Raw genomic sequence first — 19734 nt, 5'->3', positions numbered from 1 at the left:
GTGTGTATGTGTGATGTACAGACATGATCACAAGCTTAGCTGCTGCTGCAGTCCAGTATAGTGGCCTGGATGGGGGGGCAACATTGCAGTGACGGTTGGATCTATCCGGGGTTCAGGATTACAGTGTTTTCCTGCAACATACAGTTTCCCAACATACCTCAACACCAAAGAGTGGAGTAGGAATTTAGCAGAAGCTTATGCAATCAATATGAAATCTTATTATGTGAGTTAGGACATTGTAATATGGTTATTAATGTGTAATGGGAGAGGAACTACATCATAACTACATCATAAGTGATTCATTAAGTGCCCAGTGTTTCCACATTTCTATTAAATATGACCTAGAATTAAATAGTTTTCCTTACAAAATGTTTTAATTTAATATGTTAAAAAGCTGTTTTTTTGTGCTGTGTACCCCAACAACAGAATGGTAGAATGGTGTGGGTATATATCGGTCATTAAACATATTCATGTAAGTAGAACTCTGATTGGCCCGCTCACCCTCCTCTAGACCGCTGATTGGCCAGCTCTTCCTCAGGGAGATTACATCATGCTCTATGAGGAAATAGCAAGCGGTTTTTAAACTATTTGAGATACAAGTTTGAGGAGAGGTTTTTTAAGTGCTTTTCCCCCCATCCAATTTATGCTTAGGCCACAAAAAGTATACGAGGCAACAACATTATTTAGATATGAGTTAACAGAATATTAACTTTTAAAAGTGAAATTTACTTTAAATGAAAATCTACAATTGCAATCAGCATTTGATTTGGTGTCCCATCATAACAAGACTGTTGATGTCAAGATGCAAGTAGAGAGGTCTAAAGAACAATTATTAAATGTGTTTTTATTATTAATAATAATAGTATCTCTTTAATTAACATTGCAAGTACATAATAAAAAACGAAATGAATCAGAAACAGGAGAGACAACAGAACCGTAATTTTGTCTCAAAATTGTGAAAGTGCCTGGAATAATTCTGTGCTATATATTATTAATTATGATCATCATTAATATCATTATTATGATTACCAGAAAGGTTCATAAAACAAGTTTGCCACTCACTCTGAAAATGCAAACTTATTTTTTTATGAATGTGGCTAGATTGTCTTCATCTTATTATCATTTTTGATTTATATACACAATGTCATAGAATACATGAAATCCACACCTTAAAGGAGCTCTGTCTTGAATGTATCAAACATTACTGTGTTTTCTGTTGGGTCGGGCAGGTATGACAGTTGGAAATTGACGTTGCTCTCAGTGATATACCAAGCAGCCAACTGAGTACAGTACATTGAAGAAAAAGACCAAGACTTTGAAAAGTTAAACCAAAGGGAAATTGAAAAAGCAATCATTTTTGCAGACCGAGGGGGACATAGACATCTCTTACAGACTCATTGTGTATAGGTTAATACTGTGCATAATGTGTGGCACTACAAGGGACTGAATACACTGCCTCACTGTTTCTGTTTAGAAGCTGCTAGCACTATGAAGTATCAATAAAACAATGTTACGATATCAGATATTACAGAACACCCGTGTCGGATCCCGTAAATGATCGCATCTTACTTCATAGGGCCTCACAAGAACTATGTATGAAATGATTGTGGATTGTATGAGAGCACAGTCTCTCACTTTCTTTCTTTCTGAGGTTCCCTTGGAGACGGTTTACATCAGTGTAACCACGGCAACGTTATAGGGACATGCGTTGTGTCAGGACCGACCCAACACAGGCCTAATCTCCCCACTAAAGCGCCTCCCAACCAGGCTTTATCAAGTCCTGGTAAAAAACAACGTTGGGGTCTTTGAGTAGTTCTTATTGTTGCTTAACTGGACTTCATGACATCATATGTTGGCCAATCTGAAACTAACCAAAAAACTTGGTAAAGCCCTAAAACAAGCCCTAAAACCAGCCCTAAAACCAGCCCTAAAACCAGCCCTAAAACAAGCCCTAATGTGGATCATGTGGTGTGGATTTCAGATCTTTTTTCTTCACAAGCACAATTTTAGCTTTGGTCTCACTTGCTTGAAGAATAATGAGGATAATCTTGCCTTTTCCCGTACCATTACGGACCATTGGATATTTGAAGGGGTTTAAGTTGAATTTCAGAGGAATCAAAATGGATGTGCATTTATTTGTCACTATGTGTGGAGATACATTTCTCTTTTGTGGAACTCCATGATTTGCTCCTGTATTTTGGTCCGTTTGACAGACTGTCACATGGTATGCTAGACACTTCTTCTTCTAGGAACATATGACAACAACACTCTGAACATGTCTTGGAAGTCAACTGTGTTCAGTGTGTCGTCTTTTCAAAATGGCTGCTGTCCTTCTCCATAGAAATCAGGGAGGCACTACGTCGAGGTTATCTGGTATTCATGTGCGGTGGGGTAATGAAGATACTTCTCACAAATCTGCTTTGATGAATGGTTTCGAGTGTGAACAGTGTTTCTTCTTTTTAAATACATTGACATATATCATAGGTTGAAAACATCTAGTTACTATGCACACTCCTCTGTTATGGAAAAGTCTTCGAAACACAAATATACCCCCCCCCCCCCCCCCCAACAATGATATTGGGACTTGATGAAAACATCTCAAATTATTTTATATTTTTTCATCTTTCCACTAAGATAAGACATTTAGTGAAGGACTCAAACATCCACTTTGTCTGCTATGCAATTAGGGAACTGCATAGCAAAATAATGTAGAAAACAGAATGCATGTTACTCTATTTCTGTCATTAGTGGGATGACATGTGAATACGTATGTACTTCCAAGCAAATATTTTTGTTACAAAAATATACTTTCTCATAAAATAATACACATAGTTGTTTTTAGGTGATATATGTCTCTGTTAAGCTGAACAGAAAGGCTGTCTTTTCAAAAGAGCATGTCACTATGTTTGCGAGAGCTGCAACACTTGCACACCAAGTCTAGCACCAGTCTCTATAGTGTCCTGATGGGTCGGTTCATCTATTCATATCTTGCATACTCCCAGGCCTCTTCATCTGTTGCATAATCTAGTTTTGTTTAATAAGAGTCCCAAATAAAAGAAGATTCCATCTATGTAACCAGGACAACAAAAAAATGACAGTTTCTTTCGAATGAAACATCAAAACTTTCCCGCTACAATGCCATAACTGTTCAAAAACATAGAGTTCAAACCACCAGTACCACTACAAGTCCAGATCAAAATTACAACAGTTCAGCCAACAGACCTCACAGACCATCGTTTCACTTTCATACCCAAATACAAACAAATTCAAACCATAAATCAAAACAGACGTAGAAATTTGATGATAAAAACTGGTGAATGAAAGGTCAAAGAAAAACAAGAGAAAAATACTGACGCTATAAAGAAATATAAAATATATGTACAAGACCCTGTATTCCTTGAGTTTCTGGGTAAATGAACATCGGCGTTGGTGTCTGTGTGTACAGGCATTTCAAACCAAACGGGTTCTCCTTTTCACGCCAAATCCTCCTTAGTCCTTGTCAAACAAATGTGGTCTGAGTCTGACGGAATGACTTGTGTCCTGTGTTGGTGATTTCCCCCTGTGAATCCTGGTGCAAATTCCACAGCAGCCGTCTCTAGTCCACTAACGGTCTCCGTAGCAACACCCCCTCCACCGCCACCACCACCACACACTCTGCCAGCTACTTCTCCCTCTACATACAATATATCCCATCTGTCGCTATGCCAGCCTGGTGCTGTCACCAGATGACACTGGATATACTGGTCTCGCGTGGCAGCAGCGGTAGCATGGCGTTATTGGCGTGTGCCTCCTCGATGCTCTGTTCTCTGGGTGTCCTGGCCTGGCCGTGGGGCCTCTGTCCATTGATCAGAGTCATAGGGATGTTGCAGTAGGTGTGCTGGTTACCCAGGGTGGAGAGGGGAGGCAGGCTGCCGCCGGGGGCCATGTCGTACTCGTAGCTGCGGTAGTAATGTTTCTGCTGCCTCATCTGGGTGTGGTAGTTGACAGTGGAGTTGTGGAAGGTGCTCCTCAAGTCCGGGTGCGCCGTGGCCATGGCGGTGGAGGTGGCGGCTGCCATGGAGATGGCGGAGACGGTCTGGAGCTCGCCGAAAGGGCCCTGCTCGCTGACGTCCAGCACCTGCTCATTGTTGATGATGGGCTCCATGTGCTTGAAGGGCATCTCGTACTGCAAGTGTTTCCAGAAGTTGGAGCTGAGCTTGTTGCTCTTGGGGCCACGCCACTTGATGACGGTCAGCATCTTGATGGTGTGTTTGAGCGCTTCCACTTCCTGGTAGTTCATGATGCCATGCAGCTCGGCACACTCAATCAGAATCACCTTGATCTCCCCGGTGACCAGCATGTTCCGGAGGCGGGTCTCCAGCTCGAAGATGCTCCAACCCCGCCGCACCACATAATTGGGTGTCATGACGATAATGAGGCGCTTGGATTGGTCCACACAGCGCGCCACGTCCTCGATATAGGCTGAAGAGGGATACAGAGAGAGGGGAGGGAAGGAGAGGGATACAGAGAGAGAGGGGAGGGAAGGAGAGGGATACAGAGTAGGGGAGGGAAGTAGAGGGATACAGAGCGAGGGGAGGGAAGGAGAGGGATACAGAGAGAGAGGGGAGGGAAGGAGAGGGATACAGAGGGAGGGGAGGGAAGGAGAGAGATACAGAGGGAGAGGGGAGGGAAGGAGAGGGATACAGAGAGAGGGGAGGGAAGGAGAGGGATACAGAGAGAGGGGAGAGAAGGAGAGGGATACAGAGAGAGGGGAGGGAAGGAGAGGGATACAGATAGAGGGGAGGGAAGGAGAGGGATACAGAGAGAGGGGAGGGAAGGAGAGGGATACAGAGAGAGGGGAGGGAAGGAGAGGGATACAGAGAGAAGGGAGGGAAGGAGAGGGATACAGAGAGAGGGGAGAGAAGGAGAGGGATACAGAGAGAGGGGAGGGAAGGAGAGGGATACATAGAGAGGGGAGAGCGAGAGAGAAAGAGAGGCAAGAATGATATGAAGGAAGTTACAGTATGAAATAATAAATATATAGTATATAATATAAATGTATCATATATATATATATATATATTCTAGTCTGTGTGTATAGTATGTAAAACATGGTCTATCATCCACTGGTTGATGCTGCCTGCTATGGTCTTTTATTGAGTTTGACTAGCTAAATAGGATATTTAAATAGAAGTGTATACATCTAATGCATCATAACATGATATAGAGCATGCATTTTACATTAAAAAAAATCTATATTGAGAAAAACAGAGAGAATGAGAAGTCAACAAACACAAAACACACTGACATCAGACAATACATTGACCTATCAGACCCATAGCCTTGTTAAACACACTGACATCAGACAATACATTGACCTATCAGACCCATAGCCTTGTTAAACACACTGACATCAGACAATACATTGACCTATCAGACCCCATAGCCTTGTTAAACACACTGACATCAGACAATACATTGACCTATCGGACCCCATAGCCTTGTTAAACACACTGACATCAGACAATACATTGACCTATCAGACCCCATAGCCTTGTTAAACTGTATGTTCTAAACTGCTGATATAATGGCTATTAGAGACCTACTGAGGCACAATAACTCAAAGTGATAACAATATGAGAGAAATTGATCTGTGGGTAGGTGTGTGTGTGTGTGTGTGTGTGTGTGTGTGTGTGTGTGTGTGTGTGTGTGTGTGTGTGTGTGTGTGTGTGTGCATGTCTACTATGTGTTTGTGTGTGTGTTTAGGGAGACACACTATACAAGCTGCCCTTTCTAAACAGTGTTCCTCATTTGTAACAGTACAAATCGTCGAGCCAAATGTAGCCATTGTGCATGTCCCCTACAACCAGAAGAGCAGAGGCTGCTAAAGTCTGCTGTTAGTGAGGCTGCTGGGGTCCTGTCAGAAACAAAGACTTTTCCACTACAGGTTGACAGGATTAACTAAGCTTCCCTTTCTAATCAAAGAGCCCCTACTGTGAGAGGTGCTGCTCTCTGAGCCAACAGGGCTGGCCATCTCTCACGCTCTCTTGCTCTCTCTCTCACTCTCCCTCTTCCTATCTCTCCCTCATTCCATCTCCCTCACTCCCTCTCCCTCTCTCCATCTCCCTCACTCCCTCTCACTCACTCCATCTCCCTTTCTCCCTCACTCCCTCCCTCTCACTCACTCCATCTCCCTTTCTCCCTCACTCACTCCCTCCCTCTCACTCACTCCATCTCCCTTTCTCCCTCACTCACTCCATCTCCTTATGCACCCCTCTACATCTCCCTTGCCCTCCGTCTCTCTTCTTCTTGTCTCCCTCCAACCCTTGGGCAGGTTAAAACTCAAAAGGGCTTTTCTCTTTTATGCCTTATGCTCAGCTGAGCCCCTGGGGATAGAGGAGAGCAAGAGAGCAGGCTGATTAGCAGGAGCATCGAGAACAAAGCCCTCTCATCACCTCACTATGATAAGTCAGTCTGGATGTTCTCCGTAATTGGACTTTAACGCTGGCAAACACAAGACCCCTTTGCACCCTCTACTATCTCTCTTTCTGCTTCTCTGTCTCTATCTCTCTGCTTCTCTTCCTCTCTCTCTCTCTCTCTCTGCCTCTCTATCTCTCTGCTTCACTGCCTCTCTCTCTCTCTGCTTCTCTGCCCCTCTCTCTCTGCCTCTGTCTCTGGGTCTCTCTGCTTCTCTCTCTCTCTGCTTCTCTGTGTCTGTGTCTCTCTGCTTCTCTGTCTCTCTCTGCTTCTCTGTCTCAATCTATCTCTTCTTCTCTGTCTGTCTCTGCTTCTCTCTCTCTCTCTCTGCTTCTCTGTCTCTGTCTCTGTGTCTCTCTGCTTCTCTGTCTCTGTCTCTGTGTCTCTCTGCTTCTCCATGTCTCTCTCTCTCTCTGCTTCTCTGTCTCTTTCTCTCTGTCTCTGCTCCTCTGCTTCTCTCTGTCTCTGCTTCTCTGTCTCTGCTTCTCTGTCTCTGCTTCTCTGTCTCTGTCTCTGTCTGTCTCTGCTTCTCTCTGCTTCTCTGTCTGTCTGCTTCTCTGTCTCTGTCTGTCTCTGCTTCTCTGTCTCTGCTTCTCTATCTCTGCTTCTCTGTCTCTGTCTGTCTCTGCTTCTCTGTCTCTGCTTCTCTGTCTCTGCTTCTCTATCTCTGCTTCTCTGTCTCTGTCTGTCTCTGCTTCTCTGTCTCTGCTTCTCTGTCTCTGCTTCTCTGTCTCTGTCTGTCTCTGCTTCTCTGTCTCTGTCTGTCTCTGCTTCTCTGTCTCTGCTTCTCTGTCTCTGCTTCTCTGTCTGTCTCTGCTTCTCTCTGCTTCTCTGTCTCTGTCTGTCTCTGCTTCTCTGTCTGTCTCTGCTTCCCTCTGCTTCTCTGTCTCTGCCTCTCTCCGTCTCTCTCTGTCTCTCTCTGTCTGTCTGTCTCTCTCTAAGCCTCTTTCCTCTCTGATGGTCTTTCTAGAGTAGCACGGTTGTTGTGGCTGGTTGTGGCTGGGTGTGGCTGGTTGCGGCTGGTTGTGGCTGGGTGTGGCTGGTTGTGGCTGGTTGTGGCTGGTTGTGGCTGGTTGTGGCTGGGTGTGGCTGGTTGTGGCTGGGTGTGGCTGGTTGTGGCTGGGTGTGGCTGGTTGTGGCTGGTTGTGGCTGGGTGTGGCTGGTTGTGGCTGGTTGTGGCTGGTTGCGGCTGGTTGTGGCTGGTTGTGGCTGGTTGTGGCTGGTTGTGGCTGGGTGTGGCTGGTTGTGGCTGGGTGTGGCTGGTTGTGGCTGGGTGTGGCTGGTTGTGGCTGGTTGTGTCAGGTTGTGGTTAGTTGTGGCTGGTTGTGTCAGGTTGTGGTTAATTGTGTCAGGTTGTGTCAGGTTGTGGTTAATTGTGGCTGGTTGTGTCAGGTTGTGGTTAGTTGTGGCTGGTTGTGGTTAGTTGTGGCTGGGAGTGGCTAGTTGTGGTTAGTTGTGGCTGGGAGTGGCTAGTTGTGGTTAGTTATGGCTGGTTGTGGTTAATTGTGGCTGGTTGTGTCAGGTTGTGGTTAGTTGTGGCTGGTTGTGTCAGGTTGTGGGTAGTTGTGGCTGGTTGTGGTTAGTTGCTGACACAAGCAGTGGTAAGTGGCTGGGGGAATGAGAGTACCTCTAAGGAGTCTTGAATCATCCTGGAAATGATCATTGGTGAAACCTAAACATAAATAGTTCAACATTCAAAAGGTGTGATCAGGTAGACTTGCAGAAAGGCATCAGAGGAAGTTAGAGTCAGGGGACTTAAATAAGTTACTTAGATAAACTGTGCCTAGTTTCTCTCAACTCACCAAAACACCTTTATCCTAGTTTAATATGGGAGTTGTGGCATCAGGACCAAAGGAGTCTGTCAGTTTACATACTATGTATTACATTGTAATAGACGCGTTTCAAACAATTCATTGGCTATGAAGACTACTATTTCAATTGATTACTTTATACTCAAACTTTCAACATAGCATATATTTCAATGAAATAAATAGCTTTATTTGCATCAGAAAATGCTTTGTTAATTTGCCTGGAGACAAATCCATTGATTTACGAGGTCTTAGAGGAGAACAAAAGTCCTTAGAAGGTCTGTATTTTAGCCCTGGGTTTGTGCCACGTATCCCCTATTAACACAGTCCCCCTGACAACACAAACATTTAAGTCAAACTGGCTGTAATCGTAACATCGACAGAAACTGAACAATGTGACAGACAAGAATGTGACACAAATGAGCAAAAACAAAGAAAAGGATTCCAACTGAGAATAATGGAACAGTATCAGAGAAGCAGTAAAGATCAGAATTACAAGCAGTAAAGAAGTCCCCTTTAATTGGTTGTGAGACAGCGATCATAAAGATATGATTAAGACTGGATCAATGCAATATAATAACAAAGTTGATTATTACCCACTAATTACACATTTTCAGCTATACCACAGACAACTCAAAATCAGCGGCTGAACGCCACATGCTGTTATGTTGTAATTAACAGGTTAAAGTGACAGTTCAATCCAAAATCAACGTTTGTCAGATGTTTACAGTGCAAAGTAAGATGGTAGAATGTGTCACGTGGTATGTACACAACACAATGACAACATTAGAAACAGAATTAAACAGGAAATAAACCAAAAAGGTACAAAACTTACTTCCGGTTGGGATCAAGTCCCTGTCTGGAATGAACAGTTTATACCCATAATGCCTCTCCAGGACGTCGGGTAGGATCTCCAGGGCGAAGCGTTCTTCCTCACGCGTCTCCTGACTCCACTGGTCCGGGTCCACTTTGGTGTATGACAGATAGGCATCATAGTCCTTATTATCTACAGGAGTAACACACAGACCAGTCTATTACTACACTATAGAGGATACAGACCAGTCTATTACTACACTATAGAGGATACAGACCAGTCCATGACTACACTATAGAGGATACAGACCAGTACATTACTACAATATAGAGGATATTAGTAACATACAGACCAGTCTATTACTACACTATAGAGGATATTAGTGACACACAGACCAGTCTATTACTACTCTATAGAGGATACAGACCAGTCTTTTACTACTCTATAGAGGATACAGACCAGTCTATTACTACACTATAGAGGATACAGAACAGTATATTACTACACTATAGAGGATACAGACCAGTCTATTACTACACTATAAAGGATACAGACCAGGCTATAACTACACTATAGAGGATACAGACCAGTCTATTACTACACTATAGAGGATGCAGACCAGTCTATTACTACACTATAGAGGATATTAGTAACACACAGACCAGTCTATTACTACACTATAGAGGATATTAGTGACACACAGACCAGTCTTTTACTACTCTATAGAGGATACAGACCAGTCTATTACTACACTATAGAGGATACAGACCAGTCTATTACTACACTATAGAGGATATAGACCAGTCTATTACTACACTATAGAGGATGCAAACCAGTATATTACTACACTATAGAGGATATTAGTAACACACAGACCAGTCTATTACTACACTATAGAGGATACAGACCAGTACATTACTACAATATAGAGGATATTAGTAACATACAGACCAGTCTATTACTACACTATAGAGGATATTAGTGACACACAGACCAGTCTATTACTACTCTATAGAGGATACAGACCAGTCTTTTACTACTCTATAGAGGATACAGACCAGTCTATTACTACACTATAGAGGATACAGACCAGTCTATTACTACACTATAGAGGATACAGACCAGTCTATTACTACACTATAAAGGATACAGACCAGGCTATAACTACACTATAGAGGATACAGACCAGTCTATTACTACACTATAGAGGATGCAGACCAGTCTATTACTACACTATAGAGGATATTAGTAACACACAGACCAGTCTATTACTACACTATAGAGGATATTAGTAACATACAGACCAGTCTATTACTACACTATAGAGGATATTAGTGACACACAGACCAGTCTTTTACTACTCTATAGAGGATACAGACCAGTCTATTACTACACTATAGAGGATACAGACCAGTCTATTACTACACTATAGAGGATACAGACCAGTCTATTACTACACTATAGAGGATGCAAACCAGTCTATTACTACACTATAGAGGATATTAGTGACACACAGACCAGTCTATTACTACACTATAGATGATACAGACCAGTCTATTACTACTCTATAGAGGATACAGACCAGTCTATGACAACACTATAGAGGATACAGACCAGTCTATTACTACACTATAGAGGATATAGACAAGTCTATTACTACACTATAGAGGATACAGACCCGTCTATTACTACACTACAGAGGATAAGGACCAGTCTATTACTACACTATAGATGATACGGACCAGCCTATTACTACACTATAGATGATACAGACCAGTCTATTACTACTCTATAGAGGATACAGACCAGTCTATTACTACACTATAGAGGATACAGATCAGTCTATTACTACACTATAGATGATACAGACCAGTATATTACTACACTATAGAGGATACAGACCAGTCTATTACTACACTATAGAGGATGCAGACCAGTCTATTACTACACTATAGAGGATATTAGTAACACACAGACCAGTCTATTACTACACTATAGAGGATATAGACAAGTCTATTACTACACTATAGAGGATACAGACCCGTCTATTACTACACTACAGAGGATAAGGACCAGTCTATTACTACACTATAGATGATACGGACCAGCCTATTACTACACTATAGATGATACAGACCAGTCTATTACTACTCTATAGAGGATACAGACCAGTCTATTACTACACTATAGAGGATACAGACCAGTCTATTACTACACTATAGATGATACAGACCAGTCTATTACTACACTATAGAGGATACAGACCAGTCTATTGCTATACTATAGAGGATACAGACCAGTCTATTACTACACAATAGAGGATATTAGTAACACACAGACCAGTCTATTACTACACTATAGCGGATACAGACCAGTCTATTACTACACTTTAGAGGATACAGACCCGTCTATTACTACACTATAGAGGACACAGACCAGTCTATGACAACACTATAGAGGATACGGACCAGTCTATTACTACACTAGAGATGATACAGACCAGTCTATTAATACACTATAGAGGATACAGACCAGTCCATTACTACACTATAGAGGATACAGACCAGTCTATTACTACACTATAGAGGATACAGACCCGTCTATTACTACACTATAGAGGATACAGACCAGTCCATGACTACACTATAGAGGATACAGACCAGTACATTACTACAATATAGAGGATATTAGTAACATACACACCAGTCTATTACTACACTATAGAGGATATTAGTGACACACAGACCAGTCTATTACTAATCTATAGAGGATACAGACCAGTCTTTTACTACTCTATAGAGGATACAGACCAGTCTATTACTACACTATAGAGGATACAGACCAGTCTATTACTACACTATAGAGGATACAGACCAGTCTATTACTACACTATAGAGGATACAGACCAGGCTATTACTACACTATAGAGGATACAGACCAGTCTATTACTACACTATAGAGGATGCAGACCAGTCTATTACTACACTATAGAGGATATTAGTAACACACAGACCAGTCTATTACTACACAATAGAGGATATTAGTAACATACAGACAAGTCTATTACTACACTATAGAGGATATTAGTGACACACAGACCAGTCTTTTACTACTCTATAGAGGATACAGACCAGTCTATTACTACACGATAGAGGATACAGACCAGTCTATTACTACACTATAGAGGATACAGACCAGTCTATTACTACACTATAGAGGATGCAAACCAGTCTATTACTACACTATAGAGGATATTAGTAACACACAGACCAGTATATTAATACACTATAGATGATACAGACCAGTCTATTACTACTCTATAGAGGATACAGACCAGTCTATGACAACACTATAGAGGATACAGACCAGTCTATTACTACACTATAGAGGATATAGACCAGTATATTACTACACTATAGAGGATATTAGTAACACACAGACCAGTCTATTACTACACTATAGAGGATACAGACCAGTACATTACTACAATTTAGAGGATATTAGTAACATACAGACCAGTCTATTACTACACTATAGAGGATATTAGTGACACACAGACCAGTCTATTACTACTCTATAGAGGATACAGACCAGTCTTTTACTACTCTATAGAGGATACAGACCAGTCTATTACTACACTATAGAGGATACAGACCAGTCTATTACTACACTATAGAGGATACAGACCAGTCTATTACTACACTATAAAGGATACAGACCAGGCTATAACTACACTATAGAGGATACAGACCAGTCTATTACTACACTATAGAGGATGCAGACCAGTCTATTACTACACTATAGAGGATATTAGTAACACACAGACCAGTCTATTACTACACTATAGAGGATATTAGTAACATACAGACCAGTCTATTACTACACTATAGAGGATATTAGTGACACACAGACCAGTCTTTTACTACTCTATAGAGGATACAGATCAGTCTATTACTACACTATAGAGGATACAGACCAGTCTATTAGTACACTATAGAGGATACAGACCAGTCTATTACTACACTATAGAGGATGCAAACCAGTCTATTACTACACTATAGAGGATATTAGTGACACACAGACCAGTCTATTACTACACTATAGATGATACAGACCAGTCTATTACTACTCTATAGAGGATACAGACCAGTCTATGACAACACTATAGAGGATACAGACCAGTCTATTACTACACTATAGAGGATATAGACAAGTCTATTACTACACTATAGAGGATACAGACCCGTCTATTACTACACTACAGAGGATAAGGACCAGTCTATTACTACACTATAGATGATACGGACCAGCCTATTACTACACTATAGATGATACAGACCAGTCTATTACTACTCTATAGAGGATACAGACCAGTCTATTACTACACTATAGAGGATACAGACCAGTCTATTACTACACTATAGATGATACAGACCAGTCTATTACTACACTATAGAGGATACAGACCAGTCTATTACTACACTATAGAGGATGCAGACCAGTCTATTACTACACTATAGAGGATATTAGTAACACACAGACCAGTCTATTACTACAATCTAGAGGATATTAGTAACACACAGACAAGTCTAATACTACACTATAGAGGATACAGACCAGTCTATTACTACACTATAGAGGATACAGACCAGTCTATTGCTATACTATAGAGGATACAGACCAGTCTATTACTACACAATAGAGGATATTAGTAACACACAGACCAGTCTATTACTACACTATAGCGGATACAGACCAGTCTATTACTACACTTTAGAGGATACAGACCCGTCTATTACTACACTATAGAGGATACAGACCAGTCTATGACAACACTATAGAGGATACGGACCAGTCTATTACTACACTAGAGATGATACAGACCAGTCTATTAATACACTATAGAGGATACAGACCAGTCCATTACTACACTATAGAGGATACAGACCAGTCTATTACTACACTATAGAGGATACAGACCCGTCTATTACTACACTATAGAGGATACAGACCAGTCCATGACTACACTATAGAGGATACAGACCAGTACATTACTACAATATAGAGGATATTAGTAACATACACACCAGTCTATTACTACACTATAGAGGATATTAGTGACACACAGACCAGTCTATTACTAATCTATAGAGGATACAGACCAGTCTTTTACTACTCTATAGAGGATACAGACCAGTCTATTACTACACTATAGAGGATACAGACCAGTCTATTACTACACTATAGAGGATACAGACCAGTCTATTACTACACTATAGAGGATACAGACCAGGCTATTACTACACTATAGAGGATACAGACCAGTCTATTACTACACTATAGAGGATGCAGACCAGTCTATTACTACACTATAGAGGATATTAGTAACACACAGACCAGTCTATTACTACACAATAGAGGATATTAGTAACATACAGACCAGTCTATTACTACACTATAGAGGATATTAGTGACACACAGACCAGTCTTTTACTACTCTATAGAGGATACAGACCAGTCTATTACTACACGATAGAGGATACAGACCAGTCTATTACTACACTATAGATGATACGGACCAGCCTATTACTACACTATAGATGATACAGACCAGTCTATTACTACTCTATAGAGGATACAGACCAGTCTATTACTACACTATAGAGGATACAGACCAGTCTATTACTACACTATAGATGATACAGACCAGTCTATTACTACACTATAGAGGATACAGACCAGTCTATTACTACACTATAGAGGATGCAGACCAGTCTATTACTACACTATAGAGGATATTAGTAACACACAGACCAGTCTATTACTACAATCTAGAGGATATTAGTAACACACAGACAAGTCTAATACTACACTATAGAGGATACAGACCAGTCTATTACTACACTATAGAGGATACAGACCAGTCTATTGCTATACTATAGAGGATACAGACCAGTCTATTACTACACAATAGAGGATATTAGTAACACACAGACCAGTCTATTACTACACTATAGCGGATACAGACCAGTCTATTACTACACTTTAGAGGATACAGACCCGTCTATTACTACACTATAGAGGATACAGACCAGTCTATGACAACACTATAGAGGATACGGACCAGTCTATTACTACACTAGAGATGATACAGACCAGTCTATTAATACACTATAGAGGATACAGACCAGTCCATTACTACACTATAGAGGATACAGACCAGTCTATTACTACACTATAGAGGATACAGACCCGTCTATTACTACACTATAGAGGATACAGACCAGTCCATGACTACACTATAGAGGATACAGACCAGTACATTACTACAATATAGAGGATATTAGTAACATACACACCAGTCTATTACTACACTATAGAGGATATTAGTGACACACAGACCAGTCTATTACTAATCTATAGAGGATACAGACCAGTCTTTTACTACTCTATAGAGGATACAGACCAGTCTATTACTACACTATAGAGGATACAGACCAGTCTATTACTACACTATAGAGGATACAGACCAGTCTATTACTACACTATAGAGGATACAGACCAGGCTATTACTACACTATAGAGGATACAGACCAGTCTATTACTACACTATAGAGGATGCAGACCAGTCTATTACTACACTATAGAGGATATTAGTAACACACAGACCAGTCTATTACTACACAATAGAGGATATTAGTAACATACAGACCAGTCTATTACTACACTATAGAGGATATTAGTGACACACAGACCAGTCTTTTACTACTCTATAGAGGATACAGACCAGTCTATTACTACACGATAGAGGATACAGACCAGTCTATTACTACACTATAGAGGATACAGACCAGTCTATTACTACACTATAGAGGATGCAAACCAGTCTATTACTACACTATAGAGGATATTAGTAACACACAGACCAGTATATTAATACACTATAGATGATACAGACCAGTCTATTACTACTCTATAGAGGATACAGACCAGTCTATGACAACACTATAGAGGATACAGACCAGTCTATTACTACACTATAGAGGATATAGACCAGTCTATTACTACACTATAGAGGATACAGACCCGTCTATTACTACACTACAGAGGATACGGACCAGTCCATTACTACACTATAGATGATACGGACCAGTCTATTACTACACTATAGATGATACAGACCAGTCTATTACTACTCTATAGAGGATATAGACCAGTCTATTACTACACTATAGAGGATACAGACAGGTCTATTACTACAATATAGAGGATACAGACCAGTCTATTACTACACTATAGAGGATACAGACCAGTCTATTACTACACTATAGAGGATGCAGACCAGTCTATTACTACACTATAGAGGATATTAGTAACACACAGACCAGTCTATTACTACAATCTAGAGGATATTAGTAACACACAGACAAGTCTAATACTACACTATAGAGGATACAGACCAGTCTATTACTACACTATAGAGGATACAGACCAGTCTATTGCTATACTATAGAGGATACAGACCAGTCTATTACTACACTATAGAGGATATTAGTAACACACAGACCAGTCTATTACTACACTATAGCGGATACAGACCAGTCTATTACTACACTTTAGAGGATACAGACCCGTCTATTACTACACTATAGAGGATACAGACCAGTTTATGACAACACTATAGAGGATACGGACCAGTCTATTACTACACTAGAGATGATACAGACCAGTCTATTAATACACTATAGAGGATACAGACCAGTCCATTACTACAATATAGAGGATACAGACCAGTCTATTACTACACTATAGAGGATACAGACCCGTCTATTACTACACTATAGAGGATACAGACCAGTCTATGACAACACCATAGAGGATACGGACCAGTCTATTACTACACTATAGATGATACAGACCAGTCTATTACTACACTATAGAGGATAAAAAACACTCCATTACTAGACCATAGAGGATATTAGTAACATACAGACCAGTCTATTAGTACACTATAGAGGATGCAGACCAGTACATTACTACACAATAGAGGATACAGACCAGTCTATTACTACACTATAGAGGATATTAGTGACACACAGACCAGTCTATTACTACTCTATAGAGGATACAGACCAGTCTATTAATACACTATAGAGGATACAGACCAGTCTATTACTAAACTATAGAGGATATAGACCAGTCTATTACTACACTATAGAGGATACAGGCCAGTCTATTACTACACTATAGAGGATATTAGTAACACACAGACCAGTCTATTACCACTCTATAGAGGATACAGACCAGTCTATTACTACACTATAGAGGATACGGACCAGTCTATTACTACACTATAGAGGATACAGACCAGTTCATTACTACACTATAGAGGATACAGACCAGTCTATTACTACACTATAGAGGATACAGACCCGTCTATTACTACACTATAGAGGATACGGACCAGTCTATGACAATACTATAGAGGATACGGACCAGTCTATTACTACACTATAGAGGATACAGACCCGTCTATTACTACACTATAGAGGATACAGACCAGTCTATTACTACACTATAGAGGATGCAGACCAGTCTACTACTACACTATAGAGGATATTAGTAACACACACACCAGTCTATTACTACACTATAGATGATACCGACCAGTCTATTACTACACTATAGAGGATACAGACCAGTCCATTACTACACTATAGATGATACAGACCAGTCTATTACTACACTATAGAGGATACAGACCAGTCCATTACTACAATATAGAGGATATTAGTAACATACAGACCAGTCTATTACTACACTATAGAGGATACAGACCAGTCTATTATTACACTATAGAGGATATTAGTAACATACAGACCAGTCCATTACTACACAATAGAGGATACAGACCAGTCTATTACTACACTATAGAGGATACAGACCAGTCTATTACTACACTATAGAGGATGCAGACCATTCTATTACTACACTATAGAGGATATTAGTAACACACAGACCAGTCTATTACTACTCTATAGAGGATACAGACCAGTCTATTACTACACTATAGAGGATACAGACCAGTCTATTACTACACTATAGAGGATGCAGACCATTCTATTACTACACTATAGAGGATATTAGTAACACACAGACTAGTCTATTACTACACTATAGAGGATATTAGTAACACAAAAACAAGTATAATACTACACTATAGAGGATACAGACAAGTCTATTACTACACTATAGAGGACACAGAGCAGTCTATTACTACACTATAGAGGATATTAGTAACACACAGACCAGTCTGTTACTACACTATAGGGGATATTAGTGACACACAGACCAGTCTATTACTACTCTATAGAGGATACAGACCAGTCTATTACTACACTATAGAGGATACAGACCAGTCCATTACTACACTATAGATGATACAGACCAGTCTATTACTACACTATAGAGGATACAGACCAGTCCATTACTACAATATAGAGGATATTAGTAACATACAGACCAGTCTATTACTACACTATAGAGGATACAGACCAGTCTATTATTACACTATAGAGGATATTAGTAACATACAGACCAGTCCATTACTACACAATAGAGGATACAGACCAGTCTATTACTACACTATAGAGGATACAGACCAGTCTATTACTACACTATAGAGGATGCAGACCATTCTATTACTACACTATAGAGGATATTAGTAACACACAGACCAGTCTATTACTACTCTATAGAGGATACAGACCAGTCTATTACTACACTATAGAGGATACAGACCAGTCTATTACTACACTATAGAGGATGCAGACCATTCTATTACTACACTATAGAGGATATTAGTAACACACAGACTAGTCTATTACTACACTATAGAGGATATTAGTAACACAAAAACAAGTATAATACTACACTATAGAGGATACAGACAAGTCTATTACTACACTATAGAGGACACAGAGCAGTCTATTACTACACTATAGAGGATATTAGTAACACACAGACCAGTCTGTTACTACACTATAGGGGAAATTAGTGACACACAGACCAGTCTATTACTACTCTATAGAGGATACAGACCAGTCTATTACTACACTATAGAGGATACAGACCAGTCCATTACTACACTATAGAGGATATTAGTAACATACAGACCAGTCTATTACTACACTATAGAGGATACAGACCAGTCTATTATTACACTACAGATGATATTAGTAACATACAGACCAGTCTATTAAAACACTATAGAGGATACAGACCAGTCTATGACAACACTATAGAGGATACAGACCAGTCTATTACTACACTATAGAGGATACGGACCAGTCTATTACTACACTATAGATAATACAGACCAGTCTATTACTACACTATAGAGGATACAGACCAGTCCATTACTACACTATAGAGGATATTAGTAACATACAGACCAGTCTATTACTACACTATAGAGGATACAGACCAGTCCATTACTACACAATAGAGAATACAGACCAGTCTGTTACTACACTATAGAGGATATTAGTGACACACAGACCAGTCTATTACTACACTATAGAGGATACAGACCAGTCTATTACTAAACTATAGAGGATACAGACCAGTCTATTACTACACTATAGAGGATGCAGC

At 40.3% G+C, this 19734-nt stretch overlaps 1 protein-coding gene across 3 annotated transcripts in view; it reads right to left on the bottom strand.

Annotated features, from left to right (window-relative positions):
• Positions 1 to 667: 667 nt before the first annotated feature.
• Positions 668 to 19734, bottom strand: part of LOC110495463 (interleukin-1 receptor accessory protein-like 1) — a 413831-nt gene continuing 394764 nt past the window's right edge. For 2 of the 3 annotated variants that reach the window (XM_036982526.1, XM_036982527.1), the window contains exons 10-12: positions 9100 to 9270; positions 8084 to 8128; positions 668 to 4461 (exon numbers count right to left, since the gene is read on the bottom strand). In XM_036982526.1, the coding sequence (XP_036838421.1) occupies positions 3719 to 4461; positions 8084 to 8128; positions 9100 to 9270 (959 nt within the window). In that variant the 3' untranslated portion in view covers positions 668 to 3718. The remainder of the gene's footprint in view (positions 4462 to 8083; positions 8129 to 9099; positions 9271 to 19734) is intronic. The other variant, XM_036982528.1, reaches the window with a different exon arrangement.

Source organism: Oncorhynchus mykiss, chromosome 7 (genome assembly GCF_013265735.2).
Source record: "Oncorhynchus mykiss isolate Arlee chromosome 7, USDA_OmykA_1.1, whole genome shotgun sequence".
NCBI classification, from domain to species: Eukaryota; Metazoa; Chordata; class Actinopteri; order Salmoniformes; family Salmonidae; genus Oncorhynchus; species Oncorhynchus mykiss.
Note: the sequence above shows the minus strand (reverse complement) of the source record. Positions and strands in the feature narration are given on the sequence as shown.